General features: G+C 42.7%; 1 protein-coding gene across 2 annotated transcripts in view; it reads right to left on the bottom strand.

The window, feature by feature from the left end:
• The window catches only part of LOC134357478 (methylcytosine dioxygenase TET2-like), a 188568-nt gene that overhangs the window by 59007 nt on the left and 106254 nt on the right, over positions 1-23307 (bottom strand). For both annotated transcript variants that reach the window (XM_063069096.1, XM_063069097.1), the window contains 2 exons: positions 10727-13649; positions 5094-5184 (listed from right to left, as the gene is read on the bottom strand). In XM_063069096.1, the coding sequence (XP_062925166.1) occupies positions 5094-5184; positions 10727-13604 (2969 nt within the window). In that variant the 5' untranslated portion in view covers positions 13605-13649. The remainder of the gene's footprint in view (positions 1-5093; positions 5185-10726; positions 13650-23307) is intronic.

Below are 23307 nucleotides of genomic sequence, written 5' to 3'. Positions count from 1 at the left end.
CACCCCCTTTGGCAAGTATCACAGCTTGTAAATGCTTTCTGTAGCCAGCTAAGAGTCTTTCAATTCTTGTTTGGGGGATTTTCGCCCATTCTTCCTTGCAAAAGGCTTCTAGTTCTGTGAGATTCTTGGGCCGTCTTGCATGCACTGCTCTTTTGAGGTCTAGCCACAGATTTTCGATGATGTTTAGGTCAGGGACTGTGAGGGCCATGGCAAAACCTTCAGCTTGCGCCTCTTGAGGTAGTCCATTGTGGATTTTGAGGTGTGTTTAGGATCATTATCCTGTTGTAAAAGCCATCCTCTTTTCATCTTCAGCTTTTTTACAGACCGTGTGATGTTTGCTTCCAGAATTTGCTGGTATTTAATTGAATTCATTCTTTCCTCTACCAGTGAAATGTTCCCTGTGTCACTAGCTGCAACACAAGCCCAAAGCATGATCGATCCATCCACGTGCTTAACAGTTGGAGAGGTGTCCTTTTCATGAAATTCTGCACCAATTTTTCTCCAAATATACCTTTGCTCATTGCAGCCAAAAAGTTCTATTTTAACTTCATCAGTCCACAGGACTTGTTTCCAAAATGCATCAGGCTTGTTTCTTTATAAACTCCTGATACTGAATTTTGAGGTGAGGACGTTTTCTTCTGATGACTCTTTCACAAAGGTCATATTTGTGCAGGTGTTGCTGCACAGTGGAACAGTGCACCACCACTCCAGAGTCTGCTAAATCTTCCTGAAGGTCTTTTGCAGTCAAATGGGGGTTTTGATTTGCCTTTCTGGCAATCCTACGAGCAGTCCTCTCGGAAAGTTTTCTTGGTCTACCAGACCTCAACCATTCCTGTTAACTGCCATTTCTTAATTACATCACGAACTGAGAAAATGGCTACCTGAAAACGCTTTACTATCTTCTTATAGCAGTGGTCCCCAACCTCCAGGCCGCGGACCGATACCAATCCGCACAGCATGCAGTGGTGCAGCGGTATGTGTCGACACAATCGGCAATCATCTCTGATCTGGGCCGACATTTATGTGCCGGGCAGCAGCTAATTAATTAGCTTGTTTATTTTGGCTTTTTTCTTAAAGGTGTGCTGGGTGCACTCCGGATACTGTTGCACCACTGCATTCTTCGCGGATCGGTATCGGTCCGCGGCCCAGAGGTTGGGGACCACCGTCTTATAGCCTTCTCCTGCTTTGTGGGCATCATTTATTTTAATTTTCAGAGTGCTAGGCAGCTGCTTAGAGGAGCCCATGGCTGCTGATTGTTGGGACAAGGTTTGAGGAGTCAGGGTATTTATAAAGCTTTGAAATTTGCATCACCTGGCCTTTCCTAAGGATGACTGTGAACAAGCCATAGCCCTAACAAGCTAATTAAGGTCTGAGACCTTGGTAAAAGTTATCTGAGAGCTCAAAAATCGCACAAAACAAAAATAATACACTAATCTTACTTAAAATGTTGGAAAAAATGTTTCATCTTTAACTTTATGACTTTTGGAGATCAGTTCATCTTCTACTCACTTAACTATTCACAGTAACAGAAATTTTGACCGGGGTGCCCAAACTTTTGCATACCACTGTATATAGTGGCTGGGAGGTGGTTCACAGGTTACAACAGGAAACAGAAAAGGCAAGTCAAAAGGGCAATGTTATGGTAGTCATAGGTGCTTTCAACTTTCAGGTCGATTGGGGAAAATCAAGTTGGTAATGGATCTCAAGCGAGAGAGTTTCTTGAATGCTGAAGAGATGGCTTTTTAGAGCAGTTTGATGTTGAACCTACTATGGTATCAGCTATACTGTTATGTAATGAACAGCAGGCGAGTAGGGAGTTTAAGATAAAAGAACCCTTAAGAAATAGTGATCACAATATGATTGTGTACATCTTGAAATTTGAGAGGGAGAAAGTAAAGTCTGATGTAACAGTATTTCAGTGGAGTAAGGGAAATTACAGTGGTATGAGAGAGGATTTGGAAGTAATTTGGAAGGAGCTGCTGGCAGGGATATCAGCAGAGCAGCAATGGTGAGAGTTTCTGGGAAAAATGAAGGAGGTGCAGGACATGTGTATTCCAAAAATGAAGAAATACTCAAATGGTAAAATAGTGCAACCATGGCCGTCAAAGGAACTCAAAGCTATTGTAAAAGCAAAAGAAAGGGCATACAACAAAGCAAAAATTAGTGGGAAGATAGAGAATTGGGAAGTTTTTAAAAACCTGCAGAGAGCAACTAAAAAAATCATTAGAAGGGTAAAGATGAAATGTGAAAGCAACCTAGCAAATAATATCAAAGTGGACAGTAAAAGATCTTTCAAGTATGCTAAAAATAAAAGAGAAATGACAGTGGATATAGGACCTTTAGAAAATGAGGCAGGAGAAATAATAATGGGGGACAAGGAGATGGCTGATGAACTAAATGAGTATTTTGCATCAGTCTTCACAGTGGAAGACACTAGCAATATGTCTGATGTTGTAGTATGTGAAGGAAGAGAAATGGGTGCAGTTACTGTTACAAGAGAGAAGGTGCTCAAAAAGCTTAAAGACCTAAAGTTACATAAGTCAGCCAGACCAGAAGAACTGCACCCTAGGGTTCTGAAAGAGGTAGCATCAGATTATGGTAGCATTAGAAATGATCTTTCAAAAATCATTGGACTCTGGCATGGTGCCAGAGGACTGGAAAATTGCAGATGTCAATCCACTCTTTAAGAAAAGAGAAAGGCAGCAGAAAGGAAATTATAGACCAGTTAGCCTGACCTCAGTGGTTGGAAAGATGTTAGAGTCAATTGTTAAGGATGAGGTGATGTGGTACTTGGTGACACAGGACAAGATAGTACAACGTCAGCATGTTTTCCTTCAGGGAAATTCTGGCCTGACAAACCTGTTGGAATTCTTTGAGGAGATTACAAGTAGGATAGATAAAGGGGATGCAGTGGATGTTGTATATTTGGACTTCCAGAGGGCCTTTGACAAGGTGCCACACATGAGGCTGCTTACCAAGTTAAGAGTCTATGGTATTATAGGAAAGTTACGAACATGGTTAGAGCATTGCCTGATTGGTAGGAGGCAGTGAGTGGGAATAAAAGGATCCTTTCCTGGTTGGCTGTCAGTGACTCATGGTGTTCTGCAACAGGTCGGTGTTGGAACCACTTCTTTTTATACTGTATATAAATGATTTAGATGATGGAATAGATGGCTTTGTTGCCAAGTTTACAGATGATACGAAGATTATTGGAGGGGCAGGTAGTGTTGAGGAAACAGGTAGGATGCAGAAGAACTTCAATTACGAGAATGGGCAAGGAAGTGGCAAATGAAATACAATGTTGGAAAATGCATAGTCATGCACTTTGGTAGTAGAAATAAATGTGTGGACTATTCTCTAAACAGGGAGAAAATCCAGGAATCTGAGATGCAGAGGGACTTGGGAGTCCTTGTGCAGAACACCCTGAAGGTTAACTTGCAGGTTGAGTCAATAGTGAGAAAGGCAAATGCCACGTTAGCATTCATTTCAAGAGGTCTAGAATATAAGAGCAAGGATATGATACTGTGGCTTTATAAGGCACTGGTGAGGCTTCACCTTGCGTATTGTGAACAGTTTTGGACCCTTCATATTGGAGAAGGTCCAGAAGAGGTTCACAAGGATGATTCCAGGAATGAAAGGATTATCATATGAGGAACATTTGATGGCTCTGGGTCTGTTCTTGCTGGAATTCAGAAGGATGAGGGGGATCTCATTGAAACCTTTCGAATGTTGAAAGGCCTAGACAGAGTGAAAGGATCTTTCCCATGGTGGGAGAGTATAGGACAAGAGGTCATAGCTTCAGGATAGAGGGGCACCCTTTCAAAGCATAGATGCAAAGAAATTTCTTTAGCCAAAAGGGTGGTGAATTTGTGGAATTTGTTGCCACATGCAGCTGTGGAGGCCAGGTCATTGGCATGTTTAAGGCAGAAATTGATAGGTTCTTGATTGGACATGGCATCAAAGGTTACAGGGAGAAGGCTAGGAACTGGGGTTGGGGAGGAGATAGAAAAAAAGAATCAGCCATGACTGAATGGCACAGCAGACACAATGGGCCAGATGACCTAATTCTGCTCCTATATTTTATGGTCTTACAGCATTTGATTTCTGATTTCCTTTAAGACAATCCAGTAAAATCATGAATTAACCATTTCACGAATAAACTCTTCTCGGTCATCTAGCCAGGTAAAGGTAACGATTTTAACCAATGTTTCGATGACAAACTTTGCCATTTTCATCAGGGATGGTGACTAGATATGTCCAGACTGGTGGTATTCATACTCCCTTAGTCCACTTAGTCCTCATCCAATCAGGTTTCCGCTGTCCCATCTTGTTTACAAACGAATTCCAGTTCTTACTTAGAGCGAGACCTTCGTCTTTGTTAAAATTCTTTTCCTCTAGTTTTATTTCAATGGCTTCCTTCACAAAGCAGTCTCAAAAACCATTGGCGTGGCACAGTAGACTTGTGCCATCGAAGTCAATCAGAATCAGAATCCTTTAATATGGCCAAGTATGTGGACACACACAGGGAATTTGATGCCGGTTTCCCGGAGCTCTCGCTGTACAGAATCAAAAAGCAAACAAAACAATAGTGCAAATAATCATGAACTATATATAATGAGGTATACCTGTGTATGTACAGGTGGACTTGGGGCATCCTATAGTTGTTGTGAATGCATTGACCATCGCGAAGAGTTGCAGTTACCAGTTTAGTCGATTTGACTCACCAGGTCTATGCATTGCAGGTTCCATTTGTTTAATGTTCCTCTATATTATTTAAATTCCACCAAATACAGGAAATAAATGTACAAGTAGAATTCTTACTGAATGCACAGTGTTTCTGGTCACATTTATTTTAAATTGTTTTTGGTATACTAATTCCTCAGGGAGGTAATTATTAAGAACAGACCTTTCCCTAATTTCTAGCCCCACAAGCTTCAACTATCTAGTCAACAAGGAGACAAGTTCAATAAGACCTATTAGTTCTTAGAATGAACATTCAATCTGCAAACTTGGTTACAAAAAAATATAGATTAACAAAAAACATATCACAGATTGCTTTATTGTAGAGATCAAAGATGTCAATATAGGTGTACCTATTTTCCATTAGCTCTCGAATTTGAGCAACATCACGGCCTGCTCCAAGGTGTGTGTAATAAGGACCTTCATCTTTTTCACTAATTTGATCTGTTGATTCAAAATGAAAAGAAACTAACATTAAGCCATTCACTTATTTTACTGACAAGAAAATGTTTACATTAATAGTAATTAATATAAATCAATGAAATTACAGTAAAAATTGAAGGATAATTAAAAATCCTTTGTGCACAATTGGGAACAGAGAGGGGAAAAGGAGATACTGCCTCCTGCATCATGCAGTCCAGGATCTGGGTTCACAGGAAGCACTGAGGCACAAAGTTATGAGTCGTACAGTGGAGAAGGCTGGTCAAACTGAGGTCTCAGCAATACTCTCAGTTCGACACAAAAGTTTCCTCTAGCATTACTGAAAGACCAGGGGCATTCTCCTCCCTGCATTATTATCGGGGGAAATATTTATTTATTTTATTTAAAGAAATAGGTCCTTCTGGACACCCACCCATTAACCCTAATCACAGGACCACTTACAGTGACCAATTAACCCAATACTAACCCACCTACCCACCCATTAACCCTAATCACAAGGCCATTTGCAGTGACCAATTAACCCAATACTAACCCACCTACCCACCCATTAACCCTTCAATCCCTTCGTAACTCATTCGTTAAGGCCAGTGATGTTGTGGGGATGGAACTGGACTCTCTGACGGTGGTGTCTGAAAAGAAGATGCTGTCCAAGTTGCATGCCATCTTGGACAATGTCTCCCATCCACTACATTAATGTACTACCGAGATGCAACACTGAACGTCATAGGAAGTCATTCCTGCCTGTGGTCATCAAACTTTACAACTCCTCCCTTGGAGGGTCAGACACTCTGAGCCAATAGGCTGGTCCTGGATTTATTTCCATCTGGCATAATTTACATATTATTATTTAATTATTTATGGTTTTATATTGCTATATTTATACTCTATTCTTGGTTGGTGCAACTGTAACGAAACCCAATTTCCCTTGGGATCAATAAAGTATGTCTATCTATCTATCTATCCAAAACATGGGCTGTTTATTCCTCTTCATAGACCCTGCCTGACCCGCTGAGCTCTTCCAGCAATTTGTGTGCATTGCTCTCTGATGTTTACCATTGGCAGAAATTTTGGCCACCGTGCCAAAATGCCTACATACAAATCAGCTGTTATTTGAATGCATCATCCCTCATTTGGATCCTATGACGTCAGTGGAGCCAAATATATGGAGGTGGCAGGCAATGATCTCACATAGTCAAAGTGCTAGTGATCAAAGATCAATGTCCCCTGGACATTAATCTCATTGCACTGGGATTGTGCTATTGACATATTGTCTGCAATGCTTCCCTATAGCAATTACTTGTCAAAAATACTTCAATGACTGTCAACTGTTTGGGATAAAAACATGAGATTCTACAGATGCTAGAAATCCAGAGTAACACATACAGAATGCTGGAGGAACTAAGTAGGTCAGGCAGCATCTATGGAGAGGGGAAAACAGTGAATATTTTGGGCCAAAATCTTCATCAGGAAATATAAAGGATGCCTTGTGATGTGCTCACTGGTTAGAGAAATAATTAAGAAAGTTTAGATGAATTGAAATTCAAAATAAAGGGACTTTTGATCTCTTAGCATGACTATTTAATTTCCCCAATGTAAAGAGATACAGTAAACATGCATACACATAGGAATCACATTTATTTTGTGGTTTTTCTACTACAACATAACAGCCTTTTAAATCACATGCAAGCCATTAAAACTTCTCATGATGTAGTGTTTGGATAAAAGCCAAAATGCCTAAGCCTTATTTCATTGACATGGTTGCCAGAAATTATTCCTGGCAGATGAATAGTTCACTCCTGCTAAAATCCAGAATCCTGATGTGACCTTGGCAATAGAATACACCAACATGGCAACTGATTTACTATTACGCCAGGGCTTCTACTGATTTGAAATTTCACCAGGCATTGATTACAAAGCTCAGAAGCGATATTAGCCACAGTTTTAAGAGATGTATAACAAGTTCACCAAGTGGTTAACTTCAATCTATGGCCTTAGCAGCAAGGAAGCTACTGGCCTGGAAAAATAGAATGCTTAGCAAAGATACTGCTCCTCTCATTCTCCAAAGAAGAATAAAGGCTTCAGGGATATAGAAAAAGATTATAATGTGGACAAATGTGATGTCATTATTTCGCAGAAAAACCGTCATTGGTGAGAGATATTCAGAGGGATCTGGGTATCCTTGTACACAGATCATTGACAGTTAACATGCAGATACAACAAGCGACTAGGAAGGCAAACAATACATTGAAATTAAAACAGTAAATGTTGGCAAGACTTAGTTGGTCAAGCAGCCTCTAAGAAAGAAGAAACTAACTTTCAATTTGAAGATCCTTCATCAGAACTGGAGAGAAAATAAGTTAGTATTTCTCTGCTTTCCAATTCTAGATTTTTTTCTAGAGTGGTGCTTCATCCAATGAGTTTGTGGCTTTGGCTGGTACTCTATTGGGGGTGAACTTCTGAGAGTGACTCTCAGGGGAGGAGGAGATGGCGACACGACGCAGCGCATGCGGCCGCACCGAATTGATGTTGTATTTGTTAAATAGGGGCCGTGCACAATCCTGATTTGATGGAAACAGACATAAGAAGCATGGAGGAACATCTGGAGAAACTCCTGAAATGCCTGCTTCGCTGCCACTGCTACTGTGCGATCGACAATCTCCGGAGGGGAAGGCCCCAAATCCTCGGCTTTGCCTATTGCCGGGGCCGGGGTCAAAGCGTTCAGCAGAGATGGTACTCTGTGTCGGAGGGCTGGTTGGAGGCTCGACGTTTTCGGACGGACTCAGAGTTGGTCCGTGGTGGGGTGCTTCCAGGATGCTGCATTGGCAAGTTTGCGGTGCTGGAAGCTCATGGCAGGGAGAGTTTCTCCCTTCAACCATATGCGTGAGATGATGGGACTTTCGAGAGACTTTGAGACTTTTTTTTTTACTGTGCCCATGGTCTGTTCTTCTATCAAATTACAGTATTGCTTTGCACTGTTGTTATATGTTATAATTATGTGGTTTTTGTGGGGTTTTTTTTGGTTTTGGTTTGTCTTGTGTTTCTGTGATATCATTCTGAAGGAACAAATTGTTGATACATTTTGTTTTCTAAATGCATCCATTACTAAATGACAATAAAAGAGGACTGCGTGTCCTCATAATCTAATCTAATCTAACTGGGTAAATCGCTAATGTTAATGCAGTTTTCTGCTGTGCCTTTGATAGATCTGTATTTTCTACATCTTTGAAACAACTTTCTAAGGATTTGACATGGCACCACTTTAGACTACGTCATCAGAAACTTCTTTATCTCCATCACCACGTAAGCATAACAAGCTATAAAATCCAAGATCCTGCGACTTGAGACATTCTTGAATTTGCCTGCATTCTCCTTCGTATTTCCTTTCTGTTTTGGTTCTGAAACCTATAATAGTTTTCACGCTGTTTGCTGCCTCGATTTTTTTCACTGTGGCTTGTTCTGCCCTTTGTGCATCCTCACCCAATTTTATGTCACAGGAACCACGCTGAAATATTACAAGTTGCAGCCAGTGGAGGGGGCTCATGTAGAGTCCCACAGCCTCATCATGTTACATTGGACTTGTGGAAACAATCTCACACAAAAAAGTAATCAACGTCCACCAGTGGATATGGCCTAATAAAATAAGTACTTCATAACGGCATTCCTCCTTTGGTATGTTTGTAGTTCAATTTCTGCACTAATTACCTATTTAGCAGCATGGTACCTATCCTGTTTGCAGATTCCCAGATTCTTGAGTAACTTGTCCACCCTCCCTCTGTATATAAATTCCTTCATGTATCTATTTTTCCACACTGCATGTTGGATCTCCTGTTCAATAGTGGGAATTGGAATAGAGGAGTGAGCAATAAGAACCTTAGCCTACCAGTGACCACTTCCATATCACTCCTGTTCCTACCTGCACTTAGTCCGAGAATTCAAGTGTTCCCAAAACTTAATATGCACAATTCTAGAATTCATCTTACACCCTACCAGAATCATCATCAAAATTCAAATAGCCCCAACCTCATGGCACTAAATACTACGACACCTATTCATTCCTCAGCTATAGATATTCTCTGAATTCCACTGTTCCCTGAATACCCTGTATTCATTCCCCAAATCCCATCACTCCCAGTCCTCAACAATGCTCAATTCAAAAACTCATCCACTCCCATTCCACATCTCTCCCATTCCTAAATTCCACTCCTCTTCCTGACTGCCCTCATTTGCCATTAGTCCCATTCCTTGACATCCGTCAACCCTGGAGTCCAAGACCCCAGTTGCTCGCTGTGCTCATTCCCGGAATCGCACCACACACATTCTGAGAATCCTATGATTTTCATTCTTCACTACACTTATTCCCAGAATCTCATTGTTCACATTACTCACTTGCCACAAGACCCAATATCCCATCATTCATGATTCTACTGTAAGTTTTGGTGGAAGCAATTGAATACAAATACAATTAATCTGAATCGGATTTTGAATGTATTTTAGAACCTGATATTCTTTATGCACTAGGCAAACATCCATGAGTGGAGACAATTGGAACACCTTTTTAGGATGAGATACCCATCTTCTATGACTAATGACTCTAGGAACTCTTGTTGTTTTGCTCTGCAGTAGTAGGCCATGAAGAAAGAATCTCCCAAAATATTAAAATATGTTTTTGTTTGGTGTTTACTACTCTACACTCACTGCTTCTGAAAACTGAATAGATTAATACCTGATACGAGAAACCAGCATTCAACATAGAATCAAGTTTGGATATTTACTTCTCAAACAAAATTAATATACTGTGATTTATAAATAATTGTCAAATTTTTTTCCAGATTATATTAATCAAATTTCTATCGGGGAAGCCTGAATTTTCCTTGTATTTACCTCTTCAAAGGTGGTTAAACAGCTTTGCAATCACTAGGCTCTAAGCCTGAACAATTCTGTGGAAGGAGAGTTCTACAGGAGTCTGGCTGAGTGTGCAGAATTCCACAAGTTCATGATTCTGTGGATCTGCAGAACTGAGGATGCAAGGTTCTGATGCTACACAGTTAGCTAGTGCACAGATCTGTGGTTTTACAGGGTTGTGCGTGTGGTCTGTGGTTTATATGTCTGGGAATAATGTTTTGGATACATTCTTCTTCAAATGGCTTTGTGTGTGAATGATACACCTGAAGTTATCAAGGAAGGTATGGATGGAGATTTGTGATACTAGCCACAATCTTTCAGTCTTGTGAGAATTAGAGAGCTGGAGAGTTGCCTTTGCTAAATGCACAGGTCAAGTTCAATGTTAGGGAAGCTGTGAAGAACAGGAGAAAATTAACATTAACTCTTGGATAAATGTGAGGCCAAGATAGAAACGTAAGGGGAATACCATGCATGAAGAACTTCAATTGTTCTATTTCTGATAAAGGAAACAGAAATGTTAGAGCTGGACTCTACACTTGATGTTGCATACATGGATCTTTAAAATCCCACACAACATGTATGTTAGAAAAACTGAAACAAAATGGGATAAATGTACATTGGAAAGCAAGATGATATTACTTACCAACACAGCTACATGCCGGGACATCAAACTGTGTCTTTTTCGGGGTATCCAATAAGCTTTTAATAGGAGTGTCTAAAAGTTTCATGGGTGACTCTAAAAAATTACTCAGAGTGGATCCTGGCCGTTTTTTTGTCGGTGTGGCCTCTGTGGAAGAGCTGGTTTGCTGGGCAGAGGGACAGTCGCCGCCCATATCAGACTCAAAATCTGCAGTAGCAGACAAAACAGTGAGTGGTCCTGTAGTTTCTACCTTCACTTGCTTAGGCGACTTGACACTTGATTGCTGTTCAAAAGGGAAGGAGAGATGGTACTCTTTGAAGCGCTGCTCCAGTGCTTCAATGATGCTTCTTTCTTGTCTTTGCCGGTCACAGCTGAATTGCTGGCTTTGTTGTTTAATAACGTTCACTACTTCAGCTTCATTTTTCAGTTGGGCGCTGGAGAGTATCGGTGAAGGGCCTGTAGGAGATTCTTTCTCAGTCTTAATCACTTTAAGAAGTCCTTTGAAATCTTGCATTTTTTGTTGGTGTAGTCTTATTTGACTGTCTTCCTGTGGCAATAAGTGGGATTTAAGTGCTGCGGTTGCTTGAACATTGTCTTCCTTCTTAACGGATGGAGCTTCATTTTGCGCGCTTTGGAGCATTTGCAGTGAGGCTGGGTGCGAGTGAGAGACGGAATAATCCTGCGCAGTTCTGTGGGCAGAGTGTTTGTGGAGTTCAGCTTGCACCTGTGAGTGTTGGTGATGGACTGGTAACTGCTGGGTTTGCTGGATAACAGATGTGTGATGGACTTGTTGCTTTGGATTCTGTGCTTGCCCTGGCTCCTGCTGGGTGTGTTGATCTTGTGGTAAATCAGTGCCTTTGCTTAGCAGCAGAAAACCTTGGCTCACACTGCTTTCTACCCCGTACAGTCTTGTCCCATCTGGGCTAGTCTGCTTGTCCTCACAGTAAGACAGAATGACCTTGTTTGACTGAGACTCGTTTAGTTTTCTCTGAGCCGGACTTTGGGTATACTGAGGCTGGCTGTGGTGTTTCTGCATTGGATGGGACTGTCGCTCACTTGACGTCCCCACTGTGGTTTGCAATTTGATGAGCTCCACTTGCTTTAAGCCACCACCAGGCTGTTGTCCGCCGCTGCTCTGGTAAGTGTGGTTGGAAATTGGCGCCATGTGTCCGGGATCAGGAGCAAGCTGTAACCGTTGTGTCTGGGGCTCCTGTGGCCAAGGGTGGGAAGCGGGAGCTAATCTCCCCACTCCCTGCTGCTCCAAGTGCCAGGACTGCAGACAGGGATTCACCAGCAGCATGTCCGACGGTCGGGGCACAGAGTGGGGACGGTCTGGAGCCACGCCTTGCAGCAGCGATGTCCTTGCAGCCGGGGTTTCCACCTTCGCAGGGAGCAGGTACTGTGGAGCTGATTCCGGCCGGTACAACTGCACCCGGGGCTCCGGCTCCGCCTTCTGCCCTTCGCCCTTCTTCAAGCCCTCCGACCCCTGGAATGGGGCAGCCCCTCGGTGCTGCTGAGGAGGCGGGACATTGGTCTGCTGCCCAGGGTCGCCCCAGACACAAGTCTTCTCCTGCTCCAGTTGCTGAGGAGGCGGCTGGGTGTCAGCCTGTGCCTGTTGAGTCGGCTCTCCACCTTGAGAGCTGCCGTGCAGCCGAGCTAAGAGCCCACCCTCGGCCAGGCCGTACTGCTCCTGCTCTCCGCAGGATGACTGGGGCCTTGCTATTTGCAGCAGCCCCACAGCCTCAGCTCGTCGCGGAGAATGCCTGCTGCCCGTCGTCTCCAGTGGGCCCTGATTGTTGGGAAGGAAGCCGAGCCCTGCTGTTATTTGTGACAAAGTGTTGGACAGACCAGTAGCACCAGTCCAAGAAATCATGTCAGAGTCACTGCTAGAGGTCCTGCTGAAGCCTGCAGAGCCTGGGCTGTCGGTGGGTGGATGTTTCTGCCCTTCCTGGTTCATGGCCGCCACTACCTGCTGAAGCTGTTGCTTAATCTGCCCTTCTGCTTTCGGCGAATACACCCCCGGCGTCACCAGGAAGCTGCCGCCCCTCCCCCAGGTGTAAGCTTCTGTACTGACTCCACCGGAGGCTGGTGGTGGTGCAGAGGGGGAGCTCCCGCGGGACAATGAGGTATGTGAGGGAGCTGTGGTCTGAGATATTCTGGTGTATTCTCGGGATGAAGCAGTAAAAAAGTACTCTGGGTAGCCCGGAGTCAGCACCCGGAGACCATCCTGCTGGATGTTTGTGGAAGATGCAGAACTTATAGCACCATTTGCAATTGGCACCTGGTTGATTTCAAAGCAGGGGAGAACGTCTCCATTTTTGTAACTGTCAACTTGCTTGATAACCTTCCGTTTTGATTGTGGTTGGAGGCATCCGGGAGCTTCACTGTCAGGAGCAGGAGGCTTGTTCGTATCTCCCGGTGAATTCTGCCCATCAGTCTCACAAAGTCCACCCTTTTCCCAAATGCACCTTTTCACATTGACCTCTTGATTCTCTACGTCCACAACCTGTCCATTTGCCTCTTCAACCAACTTTATTTTCTTGCATTGCTGAAGCCCATACAAAGAAAATTCACTGAGGGCATGCTTAATGCCATTCTGCACATTCTTGGAGGCTCTTAGCGTTTCTCGCTGAGCCTCAGGGTTCTGAGAGTTTCCTTCCTGTTGCTGTGCGAGGCTCTCAATGTAGCTGCTTTTCACACTGTTCCATTTGCAATCTCCATTGACTTGGTGTGGCTCAATTTCTGGTTGTTGGTGTAACTCACTCACAGTTTCACCCTTCACTGACAGGGCTTCAGCTGGGCACCCTGGGGAGTAGCAATGGATCGTTAGCACTGGACTCAGTCTCTTGTCCTCGACATGACTGGCTCTTTCCTGTTCCATCTGGTCTGCTTGAGGGCCATCCACAAGGTTACCAACTGAACGTATCTGAAAGAGGAGAAATGCTTTTTAACATAACGAAACAGCAGATAATATTCCAGAAATTGTATCTTACCCTCGGTATCTCGACTGCTTTTCACACATTGTGACACAGGTGTCAAGTTTCGCATATTATTGTCAAATTGGAAATTCATTATAGTTTAATATTCCCGTCACAATTGCTTGTGGAAATGCTAAGTCCAAAGAAACACAGAGCAAACAAAGAGCACAATCTCAATAAACTCCTCCACACACTAAATAAGTTTAAATCGTGCATTTCTGAATCTTTTACTTCCCCCATTTACTTTACCAGAAAAATTATACAAAGAAAAAACAAAAAAATATTCACTAGTGCAGTGCCTAGTTTTTATTTTCTGTTTCTATACTCTTATGGAGCATACTTGCATATTGGGACATCTTACAAATGTGACAATACCAGTGGTTGCTGGACATTTTGAGCAAGTTAGTGTTTGTTTTTGCTCAGATGTATGGGTGGTCCACTGGCTTTAAAAATAATCAGCAGTGACATCCACAAAGAGCAGAAAAGAGCTTACTGGGACCCTGATGTAAGCAAACAAGAAACATAAGGTTTTCTGAGTGAAACTACATTCTCTGCAAGAGTGGGCAAGGCCCAATAGAGCACAATGCTGTGCACAGATTCGCAAGTAGGGGGCCCTGTGCTAGTTTCAGGCTGTCACTCTCGGCCTGAATTGTCATCAGCGATGATAGATAGCCAGTGCCCGATATAAAGAACAGCCCAAGATCTATCACTTAACTATGGGTTTATTGTGAGCATGTCTACTGAAAAATTAATGTCCTTGAATTTCTGTTCTGTTCATATTCTAATTACCTGCTTATCACACAATTCACAAGGTCATCAGGCTTCCCTCTATCACTGCATTGCTTTCACAAAACTTTATTCTCAATTTACATGGTTTCCCTTCATCTTCCCTTCACCGATTTTATACCCTCTGATGTTTTAATTTGGATATCAAAAACCCATTTCACCTGTGGCAGAGGTTTCAGGAATCATAATCAAATTGTAACCTGCACTCACTAAATGGCGGTTTGCTTGGTTGCTCCCAGCCTCTAATCACACCAATATGCACCACTGCTCATTGTTCTTGCCTTTCTACTTGCCTATCATACTGTTATCCAGTGATAATTTCTGATACATAATAGATGATTGACTTATCTTAGCCATGAGCTTGTTGCAGCCTCTTTAAAGAGATAAAGGAACAATGAAACCCTGATACAGTATTTTTATATAGTCTCAGTAGTAACTCATGCTTCAAAGTCAAAGCACATTTTCAAAGCTGCTATTCTAGAACAGTAGCAAAGGGGTGCCGCAATGGTGATGATGGTGTTTTCAGATTTTTCAGATTAGACAGTGAGAAGAAAGTCCATCTGCCTTGTCTGTTGGATATAAAACACTTCACAGCACACTTCCAAAGAGAAGGGCAGTTTAAGCCAATATTTATAAATTTTTTAAAAACTAGCCATTTGGACACTGGTGATATTAGGAATTAGCAACGTGGAAATGGTCTGACTCATCTCCATACTACATTAGTAATTAGGGTTAATAAGTTTGTTGTTAGCTGCTAAGGGGATTCACAACTTGGATGCGTAGGTTTCCTCCAAGTTCTCCAGTTTCCTCCCACATTCCAAAGATGTTTCAATGAGTAGGTTAATAAGACCATAAGACAGAGGAGCAGAATTAGGCCATTTGACCCATCAAGTCTGCTTCAAGATTTCATTATGGCTCATCCACTTCCCTCTCAGCCCCAGTCTTCTGCCCCGTGACACTTCATGCCATGACTAATCTGAATCTATCAACCACTTCCTTCAATACACCCAAGAATGTGGCCTCCACAGCTGCCAGATTTACCACTCTCTGGCTAAATTCTAAAAGTTAAGCCCATCTATTCTGAGGCTATATCCTCTAGTCTTAGACTCTCCCATCACAGAGACATCCTCTCCACATCCACCCTGTCAAGGCCTTTCACAATTTGATAGGTTTCAATTAGGTCACTCCTCATTTTTCTGAATTCTTGGCAATACAAGCTCAGAGCCAGCAAAAACTCTTCATATGACAAACCACTGAATCCTGGAATCATTTTTGTGAACCTCCTTTAAACCTTCTCCAGTTTCAGCATATCCGTCCTAAGATAAGTGGCCCAAAACTGCTCACAATACTCCAAGTGAGGTCTCACCAGTGCTTTATAAAGTCTCAACATTACATCCTTCTTTTCTATTTAGTCCTCTTAAAATGAATGCTAACATTGCATTTGCCTGCCTTACCACAGATTCAACCTGCAAATTAACCTTTAGGGAATCCTGCAGAAGGACTCCCAACTCCCTTTGCACTTTAGTTTTTTGTATTCTTCCCCGTTTAGTCAACCCCCACCCTTTCATTTCTTCTGCCAAAGTGCATGACCATGACCTTCCTGACACTATATTCCATCTACCACTTCTTTGCCTATTCTCCTAATCTGTCTAAGTCCTTCTGTAGCCTCTCTACTTCCTCAAAACTATCTTCATATTGTCTGCAAACTTTGCAACAAAGGCATCAATTCCATCGTCCAAATCATTGACATATGCCATCAAAAAATCGCTCCCAACACAGACCCCTGTGGAACACCACTAGTCACTGGCAGCCAACCAGAAAGGGCTCCCGTTATTCCCACTCTTTGTCTCCTGCTATTCAACCACTGCTTTATCCATGCTACAACCTTTCCTGTAATACCATGGGCTCGTAGCTTGTTAAGTAGTCTCTGGTCCAGATGACTTATCCACCTTCAGACCTTTCAGTTTCCCAAGAACCTTCTCTGGTGACAAAAGGTCGTACAGGAGCAAGATATGCCAGTTAGTTGAGTGGAGTCATACTAACAACCTTGCTCTCAACATCAGCAAGACCAAAGAGTTGATTGTGGACTTCAGAAACGGTAAGACAAGGGAACAAAAACCAATCCTCAGAGAGGGATCAGGAGTGGAGAGAGTGAACAATTTCAAGTTCCTGGGTGTCAATATCTCTGAAGATCTAATCTGGATGCAATATATTAATGCAGCTATAAAGAAGGCAAGACAGTGGTTCTATTTCATTAAGAGTTTCAGAAAATTTGGCTTGTCAGCTAAAACACTTGAAAATATCTGTGGAGAGCGCTCTGACTGACTGCATCACCATTTGGTACAGAGAGGGGTGGGGGCCACTGTACAAGATCGAAATGTTGCAGAAACTTGCAAAAGTAGTCAGCTCTATCATGGGTGCCAGCTTCCGTAATGTCCGATTCATCTTCAAGGAGGTGACATACATCATAGGACATGACCTCGTCTCACTGTTACTGCCAGGAAGGAGATACAGAAGTCTGAAGGAACACACTCAGCAATTCAGGAACAGCGTCTTCCCCTCTGCCATCCAATATCTAAATGGACATTGAACCCATGAACACTACCTCACTACTTTTTTATTTATATTATTTTGCACCACTTATTGTAATTTAACTACTATATATATACTTAATATAACTCAGTTTTCTTTTCTCTCTTTATTTATCATGCATTTCATTGGACAGTTGTCGTAAAATTAACAAATCTCACGAGATATTCCAGAGATATTCAATCTGATTCTGATTCTAGTAATGGTAACTTCACACATTTCGTGACCCCTGATATCTGGAACTTCCACCATACTGCTACTGTCTTCCACAGTGAAGACTGATGCAAAATACTTATTCAGTTCATCTGCCATTTCCTTGTATCTCATCATTCTCTCTTCAGCATCGTTTTCCAATGGTCCGATACCCACTCTTGCCTCTCTTTCATACTTTATGTATCTGAAGAAACTTTTGGTACCTCTTTAATACTATTGGATAGTTTACTTTCATATTCTATCTTTACCTCCTTAATTACTTTTTTAGCTGCCTTCTGATGGTTTTTAAAAGCTTCCCAATCCTCTTACTTCCCACTAATTTTTGCTTTATTATATGCCCTCCCTTTGGCTTTTATGTTCACTGACTTCCCTTGTTAGCCACAGTTATATCATATATCCTTTAGAATCCTTCTTCCTCTTTGGGATGTATGTGACAGTGTGGCTGGGGTGAAAATAAATGATGTTAAAAGTTCAAGCAAATCCACTAATAGAAAGGTTGTGAGTGGTGGTAAAAATTTTCAGAGGTGTATATATTTCAACGCTAGGAGTATTGCGGGGAAGGCGGATGAGTTGAGGGCGTGGATTGACACGTGGAATTATGACGTTGTAGAAATTAGTGAAACTTGGCTACAGGAGGGGCAGGACTGGCAGCTTAATATTCCAGGGTTCTGATGTTTCAGATGTGATCGAGGCAGAGGAATGAAAGGTGGGGGAGTGGCATTGCTTGTTAGGGAAAATATTACAGCAGTGCTCAGGCAGGACAGATTAGAGGGCTTGTCTACTGAGTCCTTGTGGGTGGAGCTGAGAAACAGGAAAGGTATGGCCACATTAGTGGGATTGTATTACAGACCACCCGGAGAATTGGAAGTGCAAATCTGCAGAGAGATAGCAGGCAACTGCAGGAAACATAAAGTTGTGGTGGTAGGGGATTTTAATTTTCCATATATTGATTGGGTCTCCCATACTGTTCGGGGTCTAGATGGTTTAGAGTTTGTAAAATGTGTTCAGGAAAGTTTTCTAAATCAATATATAGAGGGACCAACTAGAGGGGATGCAATATTGGATCTCCTCGTAGGAAACGAGTTAGGACAAGTGACAGAAGTCTGTGTAGGGGAGCACTTTGGTTCCAGTGATCATAACACCATTAGTTTCAACTTGATCATGGACAAGGATAGATCTGGTCCTAGGGTTGAGGTTTTTAACTGGAAGAAGACCAAATTTGAAGAAATGAGAAAGGATCTAAAAAGCGTGGATTGGGACAGGTTGTTCTCTGGCAAGGATGTGATCGGTAGGTGGGAAGCCTTCAAAGCAGAAATTTTGAGAGTGCAGAATTTGTATGTTCCTGTCAGGATTAAAGGCAAGGTGAATAGGAATAAGGAACCTTGGTTCTCAACGGATATTGCAACTCTGATAAAGAAGAAGAGGGAGTTGTATGACGTGTATAGGAAGCAGGGAGTAAATAAGGTGCTTGAGGAGTATAAGAAGTGCAAGAAAATCAGGAGGGCTAAAAGAAGACATGAGGTTGCCTTGGCAGTCAAAGTGAAGGATAATCCAAAGAGCTTTTACAAGTATATTAAGAGCAAAAGGATTGTAAGGGATAAAATTGGTCCTCTTGAAGGTCAGAGTGGTCGGCTATATGCGGAACCAAAGGAAATGGGGGAGATCTTAAATAGGTTTTTTGCGTCTGTATTTACCAAGGAAACTGGCATGAAGTCTATGGAATTAAGGGAAACAAGTAGTGAGATCATGGAAACTGTACAGATCGAAAAGGAGGAGGTCCTTGCTGTCTTGAGGAAAATTAAAGTGGATAAATCCCCGGGACCTGACAGGGTGTTCCCTCGGACCTTGAAGAAGACTAGTGTTGAAATTGCAGGGGCCCTGGCTGAAATATTCAAAATGTCGCTATCTACAGGTGAGATGCCAGAGGATTGGAGAGTGGCTCATGTTGTTCCATTGTTTAAAAAAGGATCGAAAAGTAATCCGGGAAATTATAGGCCAGTAAATTTAACATCGGTAGTAGGTAAGTTATTGGAGGGAGTACTAAGAGACAGAATCTACAAGCATTTGGATAGACTGGGGCTTATTAGGGAGAGTCAACATGGCTTTGTGCGTGGTAGGTCATGTTTGACCAATCTATTGGAGTTTTTTGAGGAGGTTACCAGGGAAGTGGATGAAGGGAAGGCAGTGGATATTGTCTACATGGACTTCAGTAAGGCCTTTGACAAGGTCCCGCATGGGAGGTTAGTTAGGAAAATTCAGTTGCTAGGTATACATGGAGAGGTGGTAAATTGGATTAGACATTGGCTTGATGGAAGAAGCCAGAGAGTGGTGGTAAAGAATTGCTTCTCTGAGTGGAGGCCCGTGACTAGTGGTGTGCCACAGGGATCAGTGCTGGGTCCATTGTTATTTGTTATCTATATCAATGATCTGGATGATAATGTGCTAAATTGGATCAGCAAATTTGCTGATGATACAAAGATTGGAGGTGTAGTAGACAGTGAGGAAGGTTTTCAGAGCCTGCAGAGGGACTTGGACCAGCTGGAAAAATGGGCTAAAAAATGGCAGATGGAGTTTAATACTGACAAGTGTGAGGTATTGCACGTTGGAAGGACAAACCAACGTAGAACATACAGGGTTAATGGTAAGGCACTGAGGAGTGCAGTGGAACAGAGGGATCTGGGAATACAGATACAAAATTCCCTAAAAGTGGCATCACAGGTAGATAGGGTCGTAAAGAGATCTTTTGGTACTTTGGCCTTTATTAATCGAAGTATTGAGTATAAGAGCTGGAATGTTATGATGAGGTTGTATGAGGCATTGGTGAGGCCGAATCTGGAGTATTGTGTTCAGTTTTGGTCACCAAATTACAGGAAGGATATAAATAAGGTTGAAAGAGTGCAGAGAAGGTTTACAAGGATGTTGCCGGGACTTGAAAAACTCAGTTACAGAGAAAGGTTGAATAGGTTGGGACTTTATTCCCTGGAGCGTTAAAGAATGAGGGGAGATTTGATAGAGGTATATAAAATTATGATGGGTATAGATAGAGTGAATGCAAGCAGGTTTTTTCCACTGAGGCAAGGGGAGAAAAAAACCAGAGGACATGGATTTAGGGTGAGGGGGGAAAAGTTTAAAGGGAACATTAGGGGGGGCTTCTTCACACAGAGTGGTGGGGGTATGGAATGAGCTGCCAGATGAGGTGGTAAATGCGGGTTCTTTTTTAACATTTAAGAATAAATTGGACAGATACATGGATGGGAGGTGTATGGAGGGATATGGTCCGTGTGCAGGTCAGTGGGACTAGGCAGAAAATGGTTCGGCACAGCCAAGAAGGGCCAAAAGGCCTGTTTCTGTACTGTGGTGTCTAAGGTTTCTATGGTTTCTATGGTATATATTCTGTGCCTTCCAAATTGCTTCCAGAAATTCCAGCCAATGCTGCTCTACTGTCATCTCTGCCAGTGTTTTTTTTAATCAATCAATGCTGGCCAACTCCTCTCTCATGCCACTATAATTCCCTTTACTCTACTGTAACATTGATACATCTGACTTTAGCTTCTCCTTCTCAAATTTCAGGGTGAATTTGAACATATTATGATCACATCCCCTAGGGGTTCTTTCACCTTAAGCTCTTCAATCAATTCTGGTTCATTGCACAGCCACCAATCCAGAACAGCCGATCCTCTATTGGGCTCAATGAGCCGCTCTGAAAAGCCATCTTATAGGCATTCTAGAAATTCCCCCTCTTGGAATCTTGCACCAAACTGATTTTCCCAATCTACCTGAATATTGAAGTCCCCCATGACTATTGTAACATTGCCCTTTTGGCAAGCATTTTTTATCTCCCATTGTAATTTGTCGGCCACATCCTTACTACTGTTTGAGGGTCTATGTACAACTCCCATCAGGGTCCTTTTACCTTTGCAGTTCCTTAGCTCTAGTCACAATGATTCAACACCTTCCGACCCTTGGTCACCTCTTTCTAATGATTTCATTTAAGTTTTTACTAATAGAGCAATACCACCCTCTCTGCCTTCCTTCCTGTTTTTTTGATACAATGTGTACCTTTGTGCTTTGAACTCCCAGCTATAATCTTTCAGCCATGGTTCAGTGAAACATACAACATCATACATGCCAATCTGTAACTGTGCTGCAAGTTCATCTACCTTATTCCTTATACTGCGCACATTCAAATATAGCAACTTCAGTCCTGTATTCACCCTTTTCAATTTTGTCCGCCTTTTACGTTGTAACTTATCCTGTTGACAGCAATTTCGCCCTATCAACAGCCTCTCCTCACTACACATTGCCTCCGTATGTAAATCAGCTACCTTATATTCAGCACTATTAAATGCCTTTCCTCTGATACTTCTTGTATTGAAATACATACAGCTCAGGACACTAGTTGCACCACACTCAACCTTTTGACTTCTAACTCTGTCTGAGGTGTTACCAACATTTGCCTCCACAACCTCTCCACCCACTGCTCTGGTACTCTGGTTGCCATCCACCTGCAACTATAGTTTAAACTCCACTGTGCAGCATTAACAAACCTTCCTGCTAGGACTATTAGCCCCCTCCAGTTCAGGTGCAAACAGTCCCTTCTGTATAGGTCTCACCTTTCTTGGAAGGGAGCCCAATGATCCAAAAATCTTATTTCCCTCCCTCCTACATCAACTCCTTAGCCATGTATTAAACTATAAACTTTCTAGTTCTGGTCTCACTAGCACGTGACATGGGTAGCAATCCTGAGATCACAACCCTGGAGGTCCTGCCCTTTAACTTAGCACCCAACTCCCTGAACTCCCTATGCAAAACCTTGTTACTTGTCCTACCTATGTCATTGGTACCTACATGGACCAAAAACTCTGGCTGTTTACCCTTCCACTTACAAATGCTGAGGACTCGATCTGAGATGTCCTGGACCCTGGCATCCAGGAGATAACATACCATCCAGAATCTCATTCTCACCCACAGAATCTCCTGGCCTATCATCACAGTGAGCCTTTTCTCCCCCCTTCCCTTCTGAGTCACAGAGCTGGACTCACCAGAGACCCAAGCACTGTGACTTTCCTCTGTTAGGTCATCCCCCTCTCCCCGACAGTATCCAAAGTGTTGGATACTTGTTGTTGAGGGGGATGGCCACAGGAGTACTCTGCACTGGCTCCTTAACTGCTTTCCCCTTCCCGATGTCACAGTTTCTTGTGCCCTGTACCTTGGATCTAACTACCTCTCCATATGTCTTATCTATCACCCCTTCTGCCTCCTAAGTCATCCAGAGTTCATCCATTTCGAGCTCCAGCTCAGCGTGTTTGTTAGAAGCTGCAGCTGGACGCACTTCTCGCAGTTGTAGTGGTCAGGGACACTGGAGATCTCCCTGTCTTCCCACAAAACAGTACAGCACAGGAAAAGGCTATTCGGCCCACAAACTTGTGCCAAACCAGATAAAAATCTAATCAAAAACACACAAACACTAATCCCTCCATCTTCCTCATATTCATGTGCCTATCCAAAAAATCTTACAAACCTCTAATGTATTTGCCTCCAGACCAGATGGCATATTCCAGGTATCCATTACTCTGAGCGAAAAACATACCCCTCACATCCCTTTTGAAACTACTCCCTCTCACCTTCAATGTATGCCCTCTGGTATTAGACATTTCAACCCTGGGAAACAGATACACTCTGCCCACTCTATCTCTGCCTCTAATAATCTTGTAAACCTCTACCAGATCTCCCCTCGGCCACTGGCGCTCCAGAGAAAACAACCCTGGTTTATCCAGCCTCCCATGATAGCACATGCCCTCAAACCAGGCAGTAGCCTGGTAAAACTCTTCTGCACCCTCTCCAAAGCCTTAACGTCCTTCCTTTAGAACAAGAACTCCAGATTTGGCCTAAGCAGAGTTTTATAAAGTTGTAACATAACCTCCTGAATTTAATGCCTTGACTAATAAAAGCAATTATTCCATAAGCCTTCTTTACCACCTTATCCACCTATGTTGCCACTTTCAACGAGTTATGAAC

This window comes from Mobula hypostoma, chromosome 16 (assembly GCF_963921235.1).
Source record: "Mobula hypostoma chromosome 16, sMobHyp1.1, whole genome shotgun sequence".
Taxonomy (NCBI): domain Eukaryota; kingdom Metazoa; phylum Chordata; class Chondrichthyes; order Myliobatiformes; family Myliobatidae; genus Mobula; species Mobula hypostoma.
The sequence above is the reverse complement of the archived record's forward strand: the minus strand, read 5'-3'. Positions and strand labels throughout refer to the sequence as shown.